Source organism: Silene latifolia, chromosome X (genome assembly GCF_048544455.1).
Source record: "Silene latifolia isolate original U9 population chromosome X, ASM4854445v1, whole genome shotgun sequence".
NCBI classification, from domain to species: Eukaryota; Viridiplantae; Streptophyta; class Magnoliopsida; order Caryophyllales; family Caryophyllaceae; genus Silene; species Silene latifolia.
In genome coordinates, this window is record NC_133537.1 from 340,791,712 (window position 1) to 340,805,396 (window position 13,685).

General features: G+C 40.5%; 1 protein-coding gene across 1 annotated transcript; it reads left to right on the forward strand.

Moving 5' to 3' along the window:
• Nucleotides 1-12,676: 12,676 nt before the first annotated feature.
• LOC141622660 (uncharacterized) lies at nucleotides 12,677-13,311 on the forward strand. The gene has a single exon (XM_074438671.1). It carries the CDS (start codon nucleotides 12,685-12,687, stop codon nucleotides 13,063-13,065), a length of 381 nt encoding a protein of 126 aa, XP_074294772.1. The 5' UTR covers nucleotides 12,677-12,684; the 3' UTR covers nucleotides 13,066-13,311.
• Nucleotides 13,312-13,685: the final 374 nt, after the last annotated feature.

Sequence of the window (13,685 nt, forward strand, 5' to 3'; positions counted from 1 at the left end):
GGAAATCAAGCCAAATCCGCCCCCGAGTAATCTGCATCGCAAATGACGTAAAGGAATCACTTAAGGAACAAGCTTGGTGCGCGATCCAAGGCCCAAAAGACGAGTCCACGTATTTCAAGAAGTCAAGTAGCAGCTCATCCGGTCGATCGACTAGCCCCATCAGTCGATCGACCAACTATCGGATCCCAGAAGCTACTGTTGCTGAGGAGCAGTCGATCGACCAGCCTGAGTAGTCGATCGACCAGATTTCTTTACCAGACGTGAATTAGAAAGTCGTGAATCTCAAGGCCCGTGAAGTTTAGGTTTTAGAAATAAGTTGTTGCATCTATTGCTATATAACGTAACACCAACATCTAGTTTTATTATGAAGTTTTTTGCATCTAAGTTTTATTCACAATACAGTACTCTTAGTTTCATATTATTTTCGAGTTAGGGTTTGGGTTATCGACTTTAGCATTGGAAATCCTGCCATTGTTCTTAATCCTTCCTCTTGAATCTCGGTATCTTTTCTGCCCTAGTATTCATTTTTATTGTTTTACTTCCCTTGTTAGCATAGAATTGATAGTTAATGCCCCAAAGCCAATTATCATATTTTCGTTGTTGTTATTTACATTAAGCATGAATACAGTAATCGTTGTTAGTTTATTTGTTGTTTTTACATTCACCATGAGTAGCTAAATAGTTAGTGCTAGGATGTAGGCGATTTATGGCTAGGCGGCACTAGATTGAACACGGACTGAACCCGCGTGTCAGTCGATCGACTGACATAGTTGGTCGATCGACTGACCTTGTAAGGTTACCCTTCGTTTTAATTGTTTTTAATCTTGTATTTAACGAATCGAATGCATGCGACCAGTTAGATACCTATTTTGTGACCGACCCATTAGACCGAAAGGTAGGGTAGGTTGCTTGACCGTCAATTAATTCGACTAAACTGTGCTAAGATCGAAAGATAGGTATAGTTTAGACCATTAGTCGCTTTTCAGGACGAAAGTTAGTATTAGTGACATTAGGGACCTTTAGCGAGATCGAGAGATGCTATTTGTTAGGAGTGGACCGAGAGGACCTCTTATTTCCCGCCTTACCTGTGTTTATTTCAGACCGACTTAGTTTGCTGCCGCCGAAGCTATAATGACCCGATCATCCTAGTACCCTTCTTTTATCTGTTTAATTCGTATTTTTAGTTTATTTTCCTTTTATCGCCATTAGTTATAGAACAATTCAAATCAACCCCCATAATTGTTACCTTAGACTTTCATTAGACATCTAAAGTTTACAATCGCCTCCTCATGCGGATCGACCTCGTTACCACTAGCCTAGGTTAGTCTTAATAGGAATTATAAATTTTATCTTTGGTACTCACAACGACGGGTATCAAATTTTGGCGCCGTTGCCGGGGAGGCAATAGTCCTAATTTTAGTTGTTTAATTTTCAGTCTTTCTTAGTTTAAGGAACATCCGTTCCTTAAACAGTTCTTATATTTTGTTGTAGTTTCCTCTTATGCGCAGGTCACAGGGTGGAGAATTAGTACCATTGAACCCTGAGATTGAGAGATCCTTGCGCGAGTTGAGGCGAACACGACGAGTATTACCGACAGAGGAAGAGCTGAGTACTCTGTCAAGCTATCACGAGAACGAACTGTTCGAAGAAGACCCACAATCTTCACCCGTTTCCACTTCTTCAGCCGAGACAGTTACTTCTCCGGAAATTCCAGTCATGGCCGAGGAAGCAAGTATAGCTAGTTTTTCTGAGCCGACAGCCGACAATTTATACAAAGGGTTCGAGTTACCGGGAGATGCCAGGAAATTCGAACCAAAGCCTGCTTACATCACTATGGTCGAGAGAAATCAGTTTGGGGAGCTCGCAAATGAAGATGCGGCTAGACATATGGAGACCTTTATCGACTACTCGCTCCATTCCCCACCGGTGGCGTGACCAGGATCAAATCAAAGAGACCATGTTCATCTTCTCCTTCGTGATCTTGCAAGGGAGTGGTATAGAGATCCGGACCGAGCCGCTCAGGAAATCACTGATTGGAATACATTGGCATTGGCGTTCTACAAGAAGTACTTTTCTGCTTCAAGGACGATCGCTATTAGAGCCCAAATCACGGGTTTTAACAAGGGCCAGATGAGAATTTCCATGAGGCATGGGTCCGATTCAAGAAGTTAGTGCGAACCATACCGCACCATGGATTTGAAAAGTGGAGCTTGTGCAATCATTTTTACAATGGGTTGTACGACGATCAGAGGGCCATTTTGGATCTGCAGACCAATGGGAGATTTCTTTGAAAATTTGGGAGCAACCAAGGGGTGGAAGATCATTGACGATCTAGCTACCCACAAGGCCGAGTATGGGAATTCGAGAGGGAACCAGAGGAGAGCTGCTGAATCTTCCTCTGTTGCTGCACTTGAGGCTCTCACCGCAAGATTTGACAAGTATGAGTTAGGAGGAGCCTCTAAGGGTGGGATATACCAAGTCAACGCTGTTTCAGACGGTCCCTTCCTTTGCGAAAGGTGTGGAGTAGAGGGCCATGTCTCGAAGAACTGCCCTAGTCCCTTTGAATCTTGTGCTGCCTTTCAACACTACAGGCAGAACAACACCTACTACGAGCCACCGCATCCGAATTTGAGTTGGAGAAGCCAGAATGTTTTGAATCCAACTCAACCTCCGCCGCAGCAGCAGCCATATGTACCTCCGCATCAAAAGCAACAGCAATACCAAAAGCCTCCTTTATGCGCAGTAAAGAAGAATAAACGCAAAATTCTGAGTTTTCCGAGCTGAAAAATCTGTTGCTAAAGGAGTCCCAAGCAAGAGAGGCCGGGATGAAGTTACTAGAGAGCCAAATAGCTCAGTTGGCCAGTAAGAGCAACACTCGAGCTCCTGGGCACCTACCCACTCAACCCGAGCAAAAGGAGACCCTACATGCCATCACCTTGAGGAGCGGGTCCACCCTTGATGGTCCTGCCATGGTCGAGAAAGCTGTTGAGAAGAATGAGGCAGATCCGAGTTCAAACAAAGTCAGAACGAATAAATCGAAAAAACCTGTCTCGCTGGGGTATTTGATCGATCGACCGACATACCTAGTCGATCGATCGAAACACGGGTTGAGGAGCTTCGAATCAGGCAAACTTGATCGATCGATCGATGAGGGTAGTCGATCGACCCATATTATCGCGATATTGAAGAGTTTCGTCCTTTAATGCCAAATAATTTACGAGACCACTTGTTTCGGGGTACCACCGTCCCGAAAGTTTTGGGGCGGACCGAGTCTTGATGGGTCGATCCGGCTCCAAGTTCGATCCAATGACGGTTAATGGGTCTCATTTGAGACGGTCCGAGGAGGGGTCCAGCTTCAACAAAGAAAAGGTGACGGACTTCCAGCCGAAGTCCAAGGACGCCGGCGCGCGCGAATTAGAGGAGAGGGCTAAGGTGCTCCTTACAGCCCCATATCCGGAGAGACTCGTGCCGACCAAGGAACAGGTATCTTTTAGCAAATTTGAGAAAGTTATTCGTAGCTTAAATGTTCAAGTACCCTTTCTTGAGTTAGTTAACCAAGTGCCAGCATATACTAAGTTTATGAAACAGTTGTTGTCAAAGAAAAAATCACTTGAACATGTTCATACTGTTGCGTTAACTAAAGAGTCTTGCTCCTACTTGTCTCACACTGCGCCCCATAAGTTAGAAGACCCGGACAGTTTTTCCGTCCCTTGTAGCATAGGCACCTTTTCTATCGAAAAGGCTTTATGTGATTTAGGAGCTAGCATAAGTGTCATGCCCTTAAGTCTAGCTAGGAAGCTTAAACTGACCAGGTTTGCTATTACTGAGATGACAGTCCAGATGGCCGACCGCTCTGCGGTCGAGCCCATAGGAATCCTAGAGGACATACCCGTCCACATAGGGAAGTTTTTCTTCCCTGTCGATTTTGTTGTCCTTGATATGCCTGAGGATGACCATATTCCCATCATTTTGGGAAGGCCATTTCTGCACACTGCTGGTGCAGTCATCGATGTCGGCCTAGGTACCTTGACCTTCAAAGTAGGAAAGCACTCCATTGTTTTTGCCCAGCCGGCTAAGAAAAAGGATCCCATGTGGCCTGTCACCTGTAACACGGTTTCTGAAAAGAAATCGTACTTTATGCTTCCTGAATCGCCTATCCCTATTACTACTGCTGTGTTAACCCCTCCGCCCCGGATTGGGAGCAAAAAGGAGGAGAGACTTGTTGTTTTAGACATCGCAGGAGCTGGTTTGGGGAAGGAAGAGCCGTTGGATGCTCCAGCTGAGACAGAGCAGATCGTTTCAAGAGGCGGTCTTGGATGCTTAAGCTATGGGACTGACGAGGAAGTGGAAGATGAGCCGGTTAAGGTGAAATGGGCAGATTTGGAGTCTGACGATTCCGAGGGAATCCTTGATTGGGGAGATGACGAAGCTGAACAGCTGAATTCTCCAACTGTCGAAGCTAAGAAGGGTGCAACTGATAAGATGAGCACCATTGAGGCTACCTCTAGTAGCCAGAAGCCGACGAAGTGGGCCATACCGTGGTCCTTTTTGATCAACTATTAGTTGATCAAGTTCATTATAAACTTCACTTTATTGCTTTCAAACTATTTTTTTATTGCTTTTGTGTGCGCGAAAACTTCGCTTTTATTTTCGTTTGCTTAGAATTTTTAAGTACTTTAGACATTCTTCTGGGTTTTGCGCAATTTTGGGCGCGTACTATTGTGCATTTGCAGGTAATTAGAGCTTATTTGCTCAAATCATTGAGCAATTACGAAGAAATAAGACGCTGCAGCAGTATTTTCAGTCGATCGACTGGCACCATTGGTCGATCGACTGAATTGCAGGTTACAGGAGCTACTGTTCACGCCCACCTGGTCGATCGACTGCCTCTTTAGGTCGATCGACCACTGCTGCTGCTATGTTCATTCACGACCTCTCCCCTGCTGTGTTTGGTCGATATGCGGACCTAAGGGAGTCTTCTACTCCACTTTATTTCCGTCGAGTTGTCTATTTCTTCTATTGCCTCATTTTTGCACAATTTTACGTTTCAAAATTGTTTTCTTCCGTCTTATTCGTGGTACTTTTTTGTCTCTTCAGGTCCTTATTGGTAGCACTGCTGGCTACTGAAACCTCCTAGCTCACGCTGGTTTGGGGAGGTTTCCTTTGCTGCGCTTAAAGTCTTGTGAGTTCCCAAGTCTTTACCTTATGTCTTTATGCTTTTATTTCCCTTTTCTCGCAAATTCCCATTTCTCTTAGCTTTCATTACATGATTTTGCACAATGGGGACATTGTGCGATTTGGTTTGGGGAAGGGTTTTGCGTCGCACTTCATTCATTTGTTTGCATTCACGTTTAAATTTCCGTCTGCATTGTTTTATTTAATTTCCCACATATATACAAAATTTCAAAAAAAATTGAAAAATTTCAAAAAATTCCATAAAATGCACGTTTATTTTAGCATATAGGTCGAGTCGGAACGGTAGTATTTCTATGATGATTTAGCATTTGCACCTGTTTTGCCTGAGCCTTGCTTGACTTACATGTTATTAGTAGAATCGTAAATGCATATCTACGAGTTTTCGTTACATTCTTGCTGAACTTGAGACTTGACTTTAATAATTGGCAACCTACATCATATTTTCTGAGTTTTAGAGCCTATAACTGGTGACATTCATGACCAGTTCATCTAGGAACGTGAGTAGTACTCCTTATGAGACATGTTTCCTTAATTTGCATAATTATGAATTTGATCTACTTAATACCTGTATGCATTCGGTTTGTGGTTAGTGACACATGTGGTAGAGGTTTCCTTTTTCTCATTTTACCCATAAGCTCCACACTGCCAAAAATAACTTTTTTTTGTCCCATTTACTACATCCTACATTTAGCCTGTCCTTTGTCAAGCTAGTAGTCTGTTTTCTTGGGATTGTTACTCGTTTTTGGTGGCATTTGCTCTGTTGAGATGATGGTTGAAAAATGAAAGAAGAAAAAAAAAAAAAATGAAAGAAGGAAAAAAATGAGAGAAAATGATTCGAAAAAGAAAAAAAGAGAGAAAAATTTCTGTACTGTTCAAAGCAGTCGATCGACTGCTCCTTTAGGTCGATCGACTGGAGTTCGAGAAAAAGAAGAAAGTCAATTCGCATAACGTATTCTTATCTTTTGGCGATTTTTGCTCCCATGTTCCATTTATATCCTATGGGGAGTTTTATTGATTACTTCTATTTTGGAGATTGTGAGTTTTGTGCTTGTTATGGCACTGTTTCGTTTGATTATGAGCAAGAAGTTGGATGTTGCCATTTGGTTCCGTTTTGGTACTAGCTTGATCACCTGTACCTCCACTTTACCATAAAATGTTTTGCCCCTTCTTACCCATACCTCACACTTCCATAATTATACCTCGGCATGTGTCAATGGTCATCTGTTTGGTTGAATGCATATGTACGGTCATAGAGGTCTTCTTCATAATTTATTGCTGGCATGTTTTCATAGGTCGCAGTTAGGTGAGAGTCATTACAAATTTATTCTTCCTCTCGTACATATATATCACCTGCGCTTATTGAGTGATTTGAGTGACCCGCGAGAGTCCAATTTGATAAGTCTCTATGGTTGACGGTTCAGCAGCCTTTTAACGACCTTATAATTCGTTTGCATGATTCACATTACTAATTGATTGTTGGTTGTGCATTAAATTGGTTTAGGCTTTACATGTTGCAATTCGCTCTGAGATTGAACTCGTTCCATTAGGTCATTAGATCGAGTCTAGTTCTTGCTTGGGGACAAGCAAGGTTTGGTTTGGGGAGATTTGATGCGTGTCATTTATATGATGTTTTACATCTCTTTTTACACGCATTTCAGAGCTCATTTGTATAATATTTGTTGCTTTTCTCCCTATTTCCGTCTACTTCTGTATTTTGTGCCTTATTGCAGAAATGTGGAGAATTCGACGGGAAATCAAGCCAAATCCGCCCCCGAGTAATCTGCATCGCAAATGACGTAAAGGAATCACTTAAGGAACAAGCTTGGTGCGCGATCCAAGGCCCAAAAGACGAGTCCACGTATTTCAAGAAGTCAAGTAGCAGCTCATCCGGTCGATCGACTAGCCCCATCAGTCGATCGACCAACTATCGGATCCCAGAAGCTACTGTTGCTGAGGAGCAGTCGATCGACCAGCCTGAGTAGTCGATCGACCAGATTTCTTTACCAGACGTGAATTAGAAAGTCGTGAATCTCAAGGCCCGTGAAGTTTAGGTTTTAGAAATAAGTTGTTGCATCTATTGCTATATAACGTAACACCAACATCTAGTTTTATTATGAAGTTTTTTGCATCTAAGTTTTATTCACAATACAGTACTCTTAGTTTCATATTATTTTCGAGTTAGGGTTTGGGTTATCGACTTTAGCATTGGAAATCCTGCCATTGTTCTTAATCCTTCCTCTTGAATCTCGGTATCTTTTCTGCCCTAGTATTCATTTTTATTGTTTTACTTCCCTTGTTAGCATAGAATTGATAGTTAATGCCCCAAAGCCAATTATCATATTTTCGTTGTTGTTATTTACATTAAGCATGAATACAGTAATCGTTGTTAGTTTATTTGTTGTTTTTACATTCACCATGAGTAGCTAAATAGTTAGTGCTAGGATGTAGGCGATTTATGGCTAGGCGGCACTAGATTGAACACGGACTGAACCCGCGTGTCAGTCGATCGACTGACATAGTTGGTCGATCGACTGACCTTGTAAGGTTACCCTTCGTTTTAATTGTTTTTAATCTTGTATTTAACGAATCGAATGCATGCGACCAGTTAGATACCTATTTTGAGACCGACCCATTAGACCGAAAGGTAGGGTAGGTTGCTTGACCGTCAATTAATTCGACTAAACTGTGCTAAGATCGAAAGATAGGTATAGTTTAGACCATTAGTCGCCAGACGAAAGTTAGTATTAGTGACATTAGGGACCTTTAGCGAGATCGAGAGATGCTATTTGTTAGGAGTGGACCGAGAGGACCTCTTATTTCCCGCCTTACCTGTGTTTATTTCAGACCGACTTAGTTTGCTGCCGCCGAAGCTATAATGACCCGATCATCCTAGTACCCTTCTTTTATCTGTTTAATTCGTATTTTTAGTTTATTTTCCTTTTATCGCCATTAGTTATAGAACAATTCAAATCAACCCCCATAATTGTTACCTTAGACTTTCATTAGACATCTAAAGTTTACAACTGCCTCCTTGCGGATCGACCCTGTTACCACTAGCCTAGGTTAGTCTTAATAGGAATTATAAATTTTATCTTTGGTACTCACAACGACGGGTATCATGTGGATTGTGACTCAGATGAGCTAAGGAGTCTTGAGGGATCTGATGATGAGGCATGTCCTTATCCTAGTTTTAATCCTGATGTTGACTTTGGAAAGGGTATAAAACTCAGCAAAGGATTGAAATTTCCAAGTGTTGAGATATTCAGGAAGGCTTTGATCCATCATAGTGTGAAGAATGGGTATGATTTCTGGTATTCTCACAATGGAAGGGACAGGGTGACTGCCCAATGCTACAATAGATGTAACTGTCCATGGAACAAGAAAAGGTCAAAGCTTGGAAAGTGTGTATGTGGGATTGAGAATCCTTGTAAGTTTTATGTGCATGCTAGGAAGCTCACAGGCCAAGAGACATTTCAAATTAGAGGGTTGAAGTTGAAGCACAACTGTGTAATGACAACTTACAATAGAAAGGTTGGTTCTGAATTTCTTGCTGACAAGTATTTAGAGTTTTGGAGAACTAACTTGGATTGGAAGATAAAAAGATTTCAGAACCATGTTTTGAAGGATCTTGGAGTTCATGTCAGTTACATGACATGTTGGTTGGCAAGGTCAAGAGCCAAGCTGGTTATCCATGGTAATGGAAAAGATCAATATGCAAGGGTTTGGGATTATGCAGAAGCTGTGATTAAATATAATCCTGGCAGTTCAGCTTTTGTGGTTTGTGATAACATTGACAGGACACCTGTTATATTTAAGAGGTTTTACACTTGTCTGAAAGCTTGCAAAGAAGGGTTCAAAACTGGTTGCAGACCTATACTTGGGATTGATGGCTGTCATTTGAAGGGAGTATACCCAGGCATGTGTCTAGTGGCTGTTGGGTTAGATGGGAATAATAATATCTACCCAGTAGCATGGGCAGTGGTGGAGGTGGAGAACAGGGATTCTTGGACTTGGTTTTTAGAGCTCTTGAGCCATGACATTGAGAAGGTGGATGGGGAAGGATTAACTGTGATGTCAGACAGGCAGAAAGGGTTAGTTGATGCCCTAGCTAATGTGGTTCCAAAGGCCAACATAAGGTTCTGTGCTAGACACATTTGGGCCAATTTTAAGCTCAGGTGGAGTGGTCAATTATTCAAAGAAACATTTTGGGCATGTGCTAGAGCAATGACAAGGGTAAATTTCTATTCTTTTCTATTTTAGTTTATATTGCACTTAATTCATAAGTTATTCTTTAATTTGACTGATATTCAATTTTATTCATTTATTTTGACTGATATTCATTTATTTTGAGTAGTTTATAATGCTTTTGTTCATTTATTTGACTGATTTGATTAGTAAATTTCTATTCTTTTCTATTTTAGCTTATTTATTAGTAGTTCTATTTAGAACTGATATTCAATCATTACAGGCTGATTTCAAGCGAGAAATGAAGGGCATGGAGTTCCTATCAAAAGAGGCATATGCCTACCTGAATGACATTCCCCCTCAACATTGGTCTAGGCATGCATTTGATGTACAATGCAAGTCAAACCTCCTCCTGAACAATTTGTGTGAAGTATTCAATGCAGTTTTGAAGGAGGCAAGAGATAAACCAATACTCACACATTTAGAATGGATGAGGAGGTATGTAATGCAAAGAATTTGTCAAAAAAGAGATGGTGGAAGGAAGGTTGATGACAGGTTGATGCCATATGTGACCAAGTACTTGGATTGGGCAAAGGAGGAGGCCAGATTTGGAACTTTTATGCAATCTAATGATAGTGAGTTTGAGGTTGAGTTGAAAGGGGAGCAGTTTGTTGTGAACCTTAACACCAGGTCATGTGGGTGCAAGCATTGGGACTTAACTGGACTGCCTTGCCCCCATGCAATGTGTTGCATGCTTGAAAAGAGAATGGACCCCAGAAATTTTGTAGATGATGCATACTCAAAGGAGAGGTACATGATGACCTATGCTCACTCTGTTTCTCCTATGCCTGGTGTCAAACAATGGGAACCTACTGGTTTACCAGAGCCATTACCACCACCAATGAGGACCATGCCAGGAAGACCAAAATCAAAAAAGAGAAGGAAATCAGTTGGTGAAAAGGAAGACCAACAAGTGAAGAGGTTGAAGAGGACCAACAATTGTAGCCATTGTGGTGGCTCAGGGCATTACAAAAGAACCTGCAAAAATCCTCCTGCACCTCCAAAGACAGCTGCAGCTCCTGGTGGAAGGCCCCTTGCTAGAAGTGAGTGGGCAAATAATGCAAGGGAGAAGAGGCAGGCTAGGGATGCAAGAAAGGAAGCCTGGAGAACAGCACATCATACTGCCAACTCCCCAAGTACATCCACTACTGCAAATGCACCTAACCAAGCACCACCCACTTCACTTTCATTCACTGAACTTTTATCCCAAGCTTCAAACAATCTTCTATGATATGATCTTATCTACATTTGTCGTTGCTGTTGAACTTTAATTTTCAGTATGCTTTTGTTGTTGTGTTTGAACAATGTAGTCTATTTAGTAGTACCCTTTTAACCATGTATTTGAACAATGAACAATTTATGTGGTGAATGTCAATTTCAGTCTTCACAGACTGTTTGTTTTGTTGAAACAATGTGTGTTGCAGGTGAGTATTATTGTTGTTATATTGGAGCAATTGATGTGCTCTGAATTTCTGGTTTGCTTGTTCAGTTTTTGAGATTTTTACAGGGCGGTATTAGTGGTTTCATTGTCAATGGTGAGCATTACAAGCTGAAGGTAGTAGTTATAAACAAGGATTACTTGTTTATATTGACTGCCTTAAGCTGATAATACACAACATTAACAATGAAAACACTACATTATACATGCCAAGAAATTGGAAACTTCAAACAAGTACGTAAAATAGAAAATTGTTCAATCGCTATTACGCCAAATGAAAGCATTGTCATTACGCCAAATTCTTCAACATTAGACTACTCTTAACATTACATTCATCCAAACTAATACCTACTTACTACATACTATTACGATTCGAAAACAATGACAATGGCAAAGAACAATTGCCAATGGAAACCCTTTGCAATAAGTAGCCCTTTCACACTTTGACATGAAAGCTTTGTTCTTCAAGTTTTCGAGTCTCAAATCAAGCTTTTCTATCATCCTTCAACCATTGAATTTCACGAGACAAACACCAACTTCATACTCATTCACTCTTTTCTCCATCTTCATTTTGTTGATTACATCTTTCTGCCACTCTGTTTGAACACGATCGTGCCAACGAAACCAACGACAACCTCCCATACCGGTGATGGGTTAGAAAATTTACACCTTTCAAACCTCCTTCCTGGATTGTCATGTGTGGAAGACGTCAAAATGGCAAAGGGGACACCACGAAGCACTTCTTTGGTCGCTCATCAACAACACTATGATGATCGCTTTCATAGTCGCTTTCAATTGACATGTTGCGCCTAAATTTTTGAACAAAATGCAGAAAATATGAACCCTAATTTGAATGCATAAAATCGCACATTTAAACTATAGCTACACAGAAAATCGCAGCTAATATGAACACTAATTTGATTGCAAAAATCGAACCCTAATTTGTTTTCAAAAATCGCAGCTCTTCATTTGAAGCAAAACAACCGCAAATAACAAAATCAAAAATTAAGAGTATAGAAATAAAATTAAGAGGAAGAAGAACATACCTTAATTTGGGGGGAAAATGGGGAAATTTAAAGAAAATGGTGAATGAATTAGGTGAGGTGAAAGTATAAAGGAGAGAGAAGAGTAATAAGAGGTATATAAGAGAGGAGAGGGGCAAATTGGTCATAAAAATAGACTTAAAATCATAAAATTCAAAAACGACGGAATCGATCCACCAGGAGAGGCATTTTGGGTGTAATATTTGATCAGAGTAAGTTTTATGGGAGTAAAAAATTAAAAAGTTTTCATAAGGGAGTTTTTTTAGAAAAGTGGTTTCTATAAGGGAGTAATTGTTAATTTACTCTTTAAAATATGTTAGGGTTCATCCTAAGATATTGAGTTATCAAAATAAAACTAAAATGCAAATATAATTAACTACTCCCTCCTATTCCCGATAATCTTCTCTATTCATGGATGGCACAAAAATTAAGGGTGTTTGAATTAAATAAGTTAAAGTATTGTGGTGGGGTGAGATAATTGGAAAGAGGGAAGGTGTTGTGGGGGTGAGGTGATTAAAATAAGTATTGTTGTGGGGTAAGGTGATTAAAATAAGATAAAGTATGAGTATTGTGGGGTATTGTTGTGGGGTGAGTTGATTAAAATAAGTATAAAACTTTACTAAATAAGGAAAGAGGGAAGATATTGTGAATAGATGAAAAAGGAAATAAGGAAGGTTATGTAGAATAGGAGGGAGTATTAAGTATGAGTTATTCTCTTATTTGGTCAATAGTCCTATAGGAGACCGCTAAAAGGATACGTGGATGGATACGTGGAGGAGTAACCATCGATCACAATTCACAAACCATAAACACACACACCAAACACCCCGACCTTTGAAAACTCCATCCAAATCACCAAACTGTATAACAATGGAGGAAGCCATAGCTACAGGAGGATGCGAGAAGCTACACAAAGCACTACTAGACTGCCACCGTCGTACATCGTCATCACAATCCGCATGCCGACACTTAAACCGCGCATTCGCCACCTGCATCATCGGCGTAATTTGTCCTTCCGAATCCGAAGCGGTGCGATCGCTTTGCTCAAGCGGTGGCACCGCTTTAAAGCGATCGCAATGCGAACGAGCTCGCCTTGAGCTCTCCGTTTGCCTTTCTTCGCACCAGGATGACGATCAATCCTAACTGAAACTGTTAATCTAATTAATTACTCCCTCCGTCTTAGTCATTTGTTTACCTTTTATATTCTTTGTAAGCTGTGAGCCGTATTTTAATCAAAAGTAAATAAATGTTTGAGACGGGGGAAATTGATATTTGGCTCGGCTAATTTTCCACTGTGAAAATTCTAGCTTCTTGTATATTGAGTTGTTTAATTTTATTTTCCTGCTAAGCAGTATTTTAATCAAAAGCGAAAGTTTTAATTTTTGTTTATGTTGAGTTGTTTACCTTTTTGTGAGCGGTATTTTAATAAAAAGGTGAATAACTAATAAAAAAAATTGACGGGAATAATCTCATTTTAAGTCATCTTTCAAGAATAATCCCACCTTTCAATAATCCAAAAATAATCTCATCTTCCTTAAATAATCCCATCGGAGCAGCCGGTTAACGTGTATGTATGTAGCATATTGATAAATTAGAAATTTAGGATGTAAGGACTTAAAGGAAAGTTGTACCCTATATTGAATGTATTTATTTTTGTTGGAAAGGGAGTTACAAGGGCAAAATAAATGTTGACGGAATTCGAACCCAGATCATCAGTATCACCGCTTATGACTTTACCAACTAAGCAAGTTGGCATTGCTATA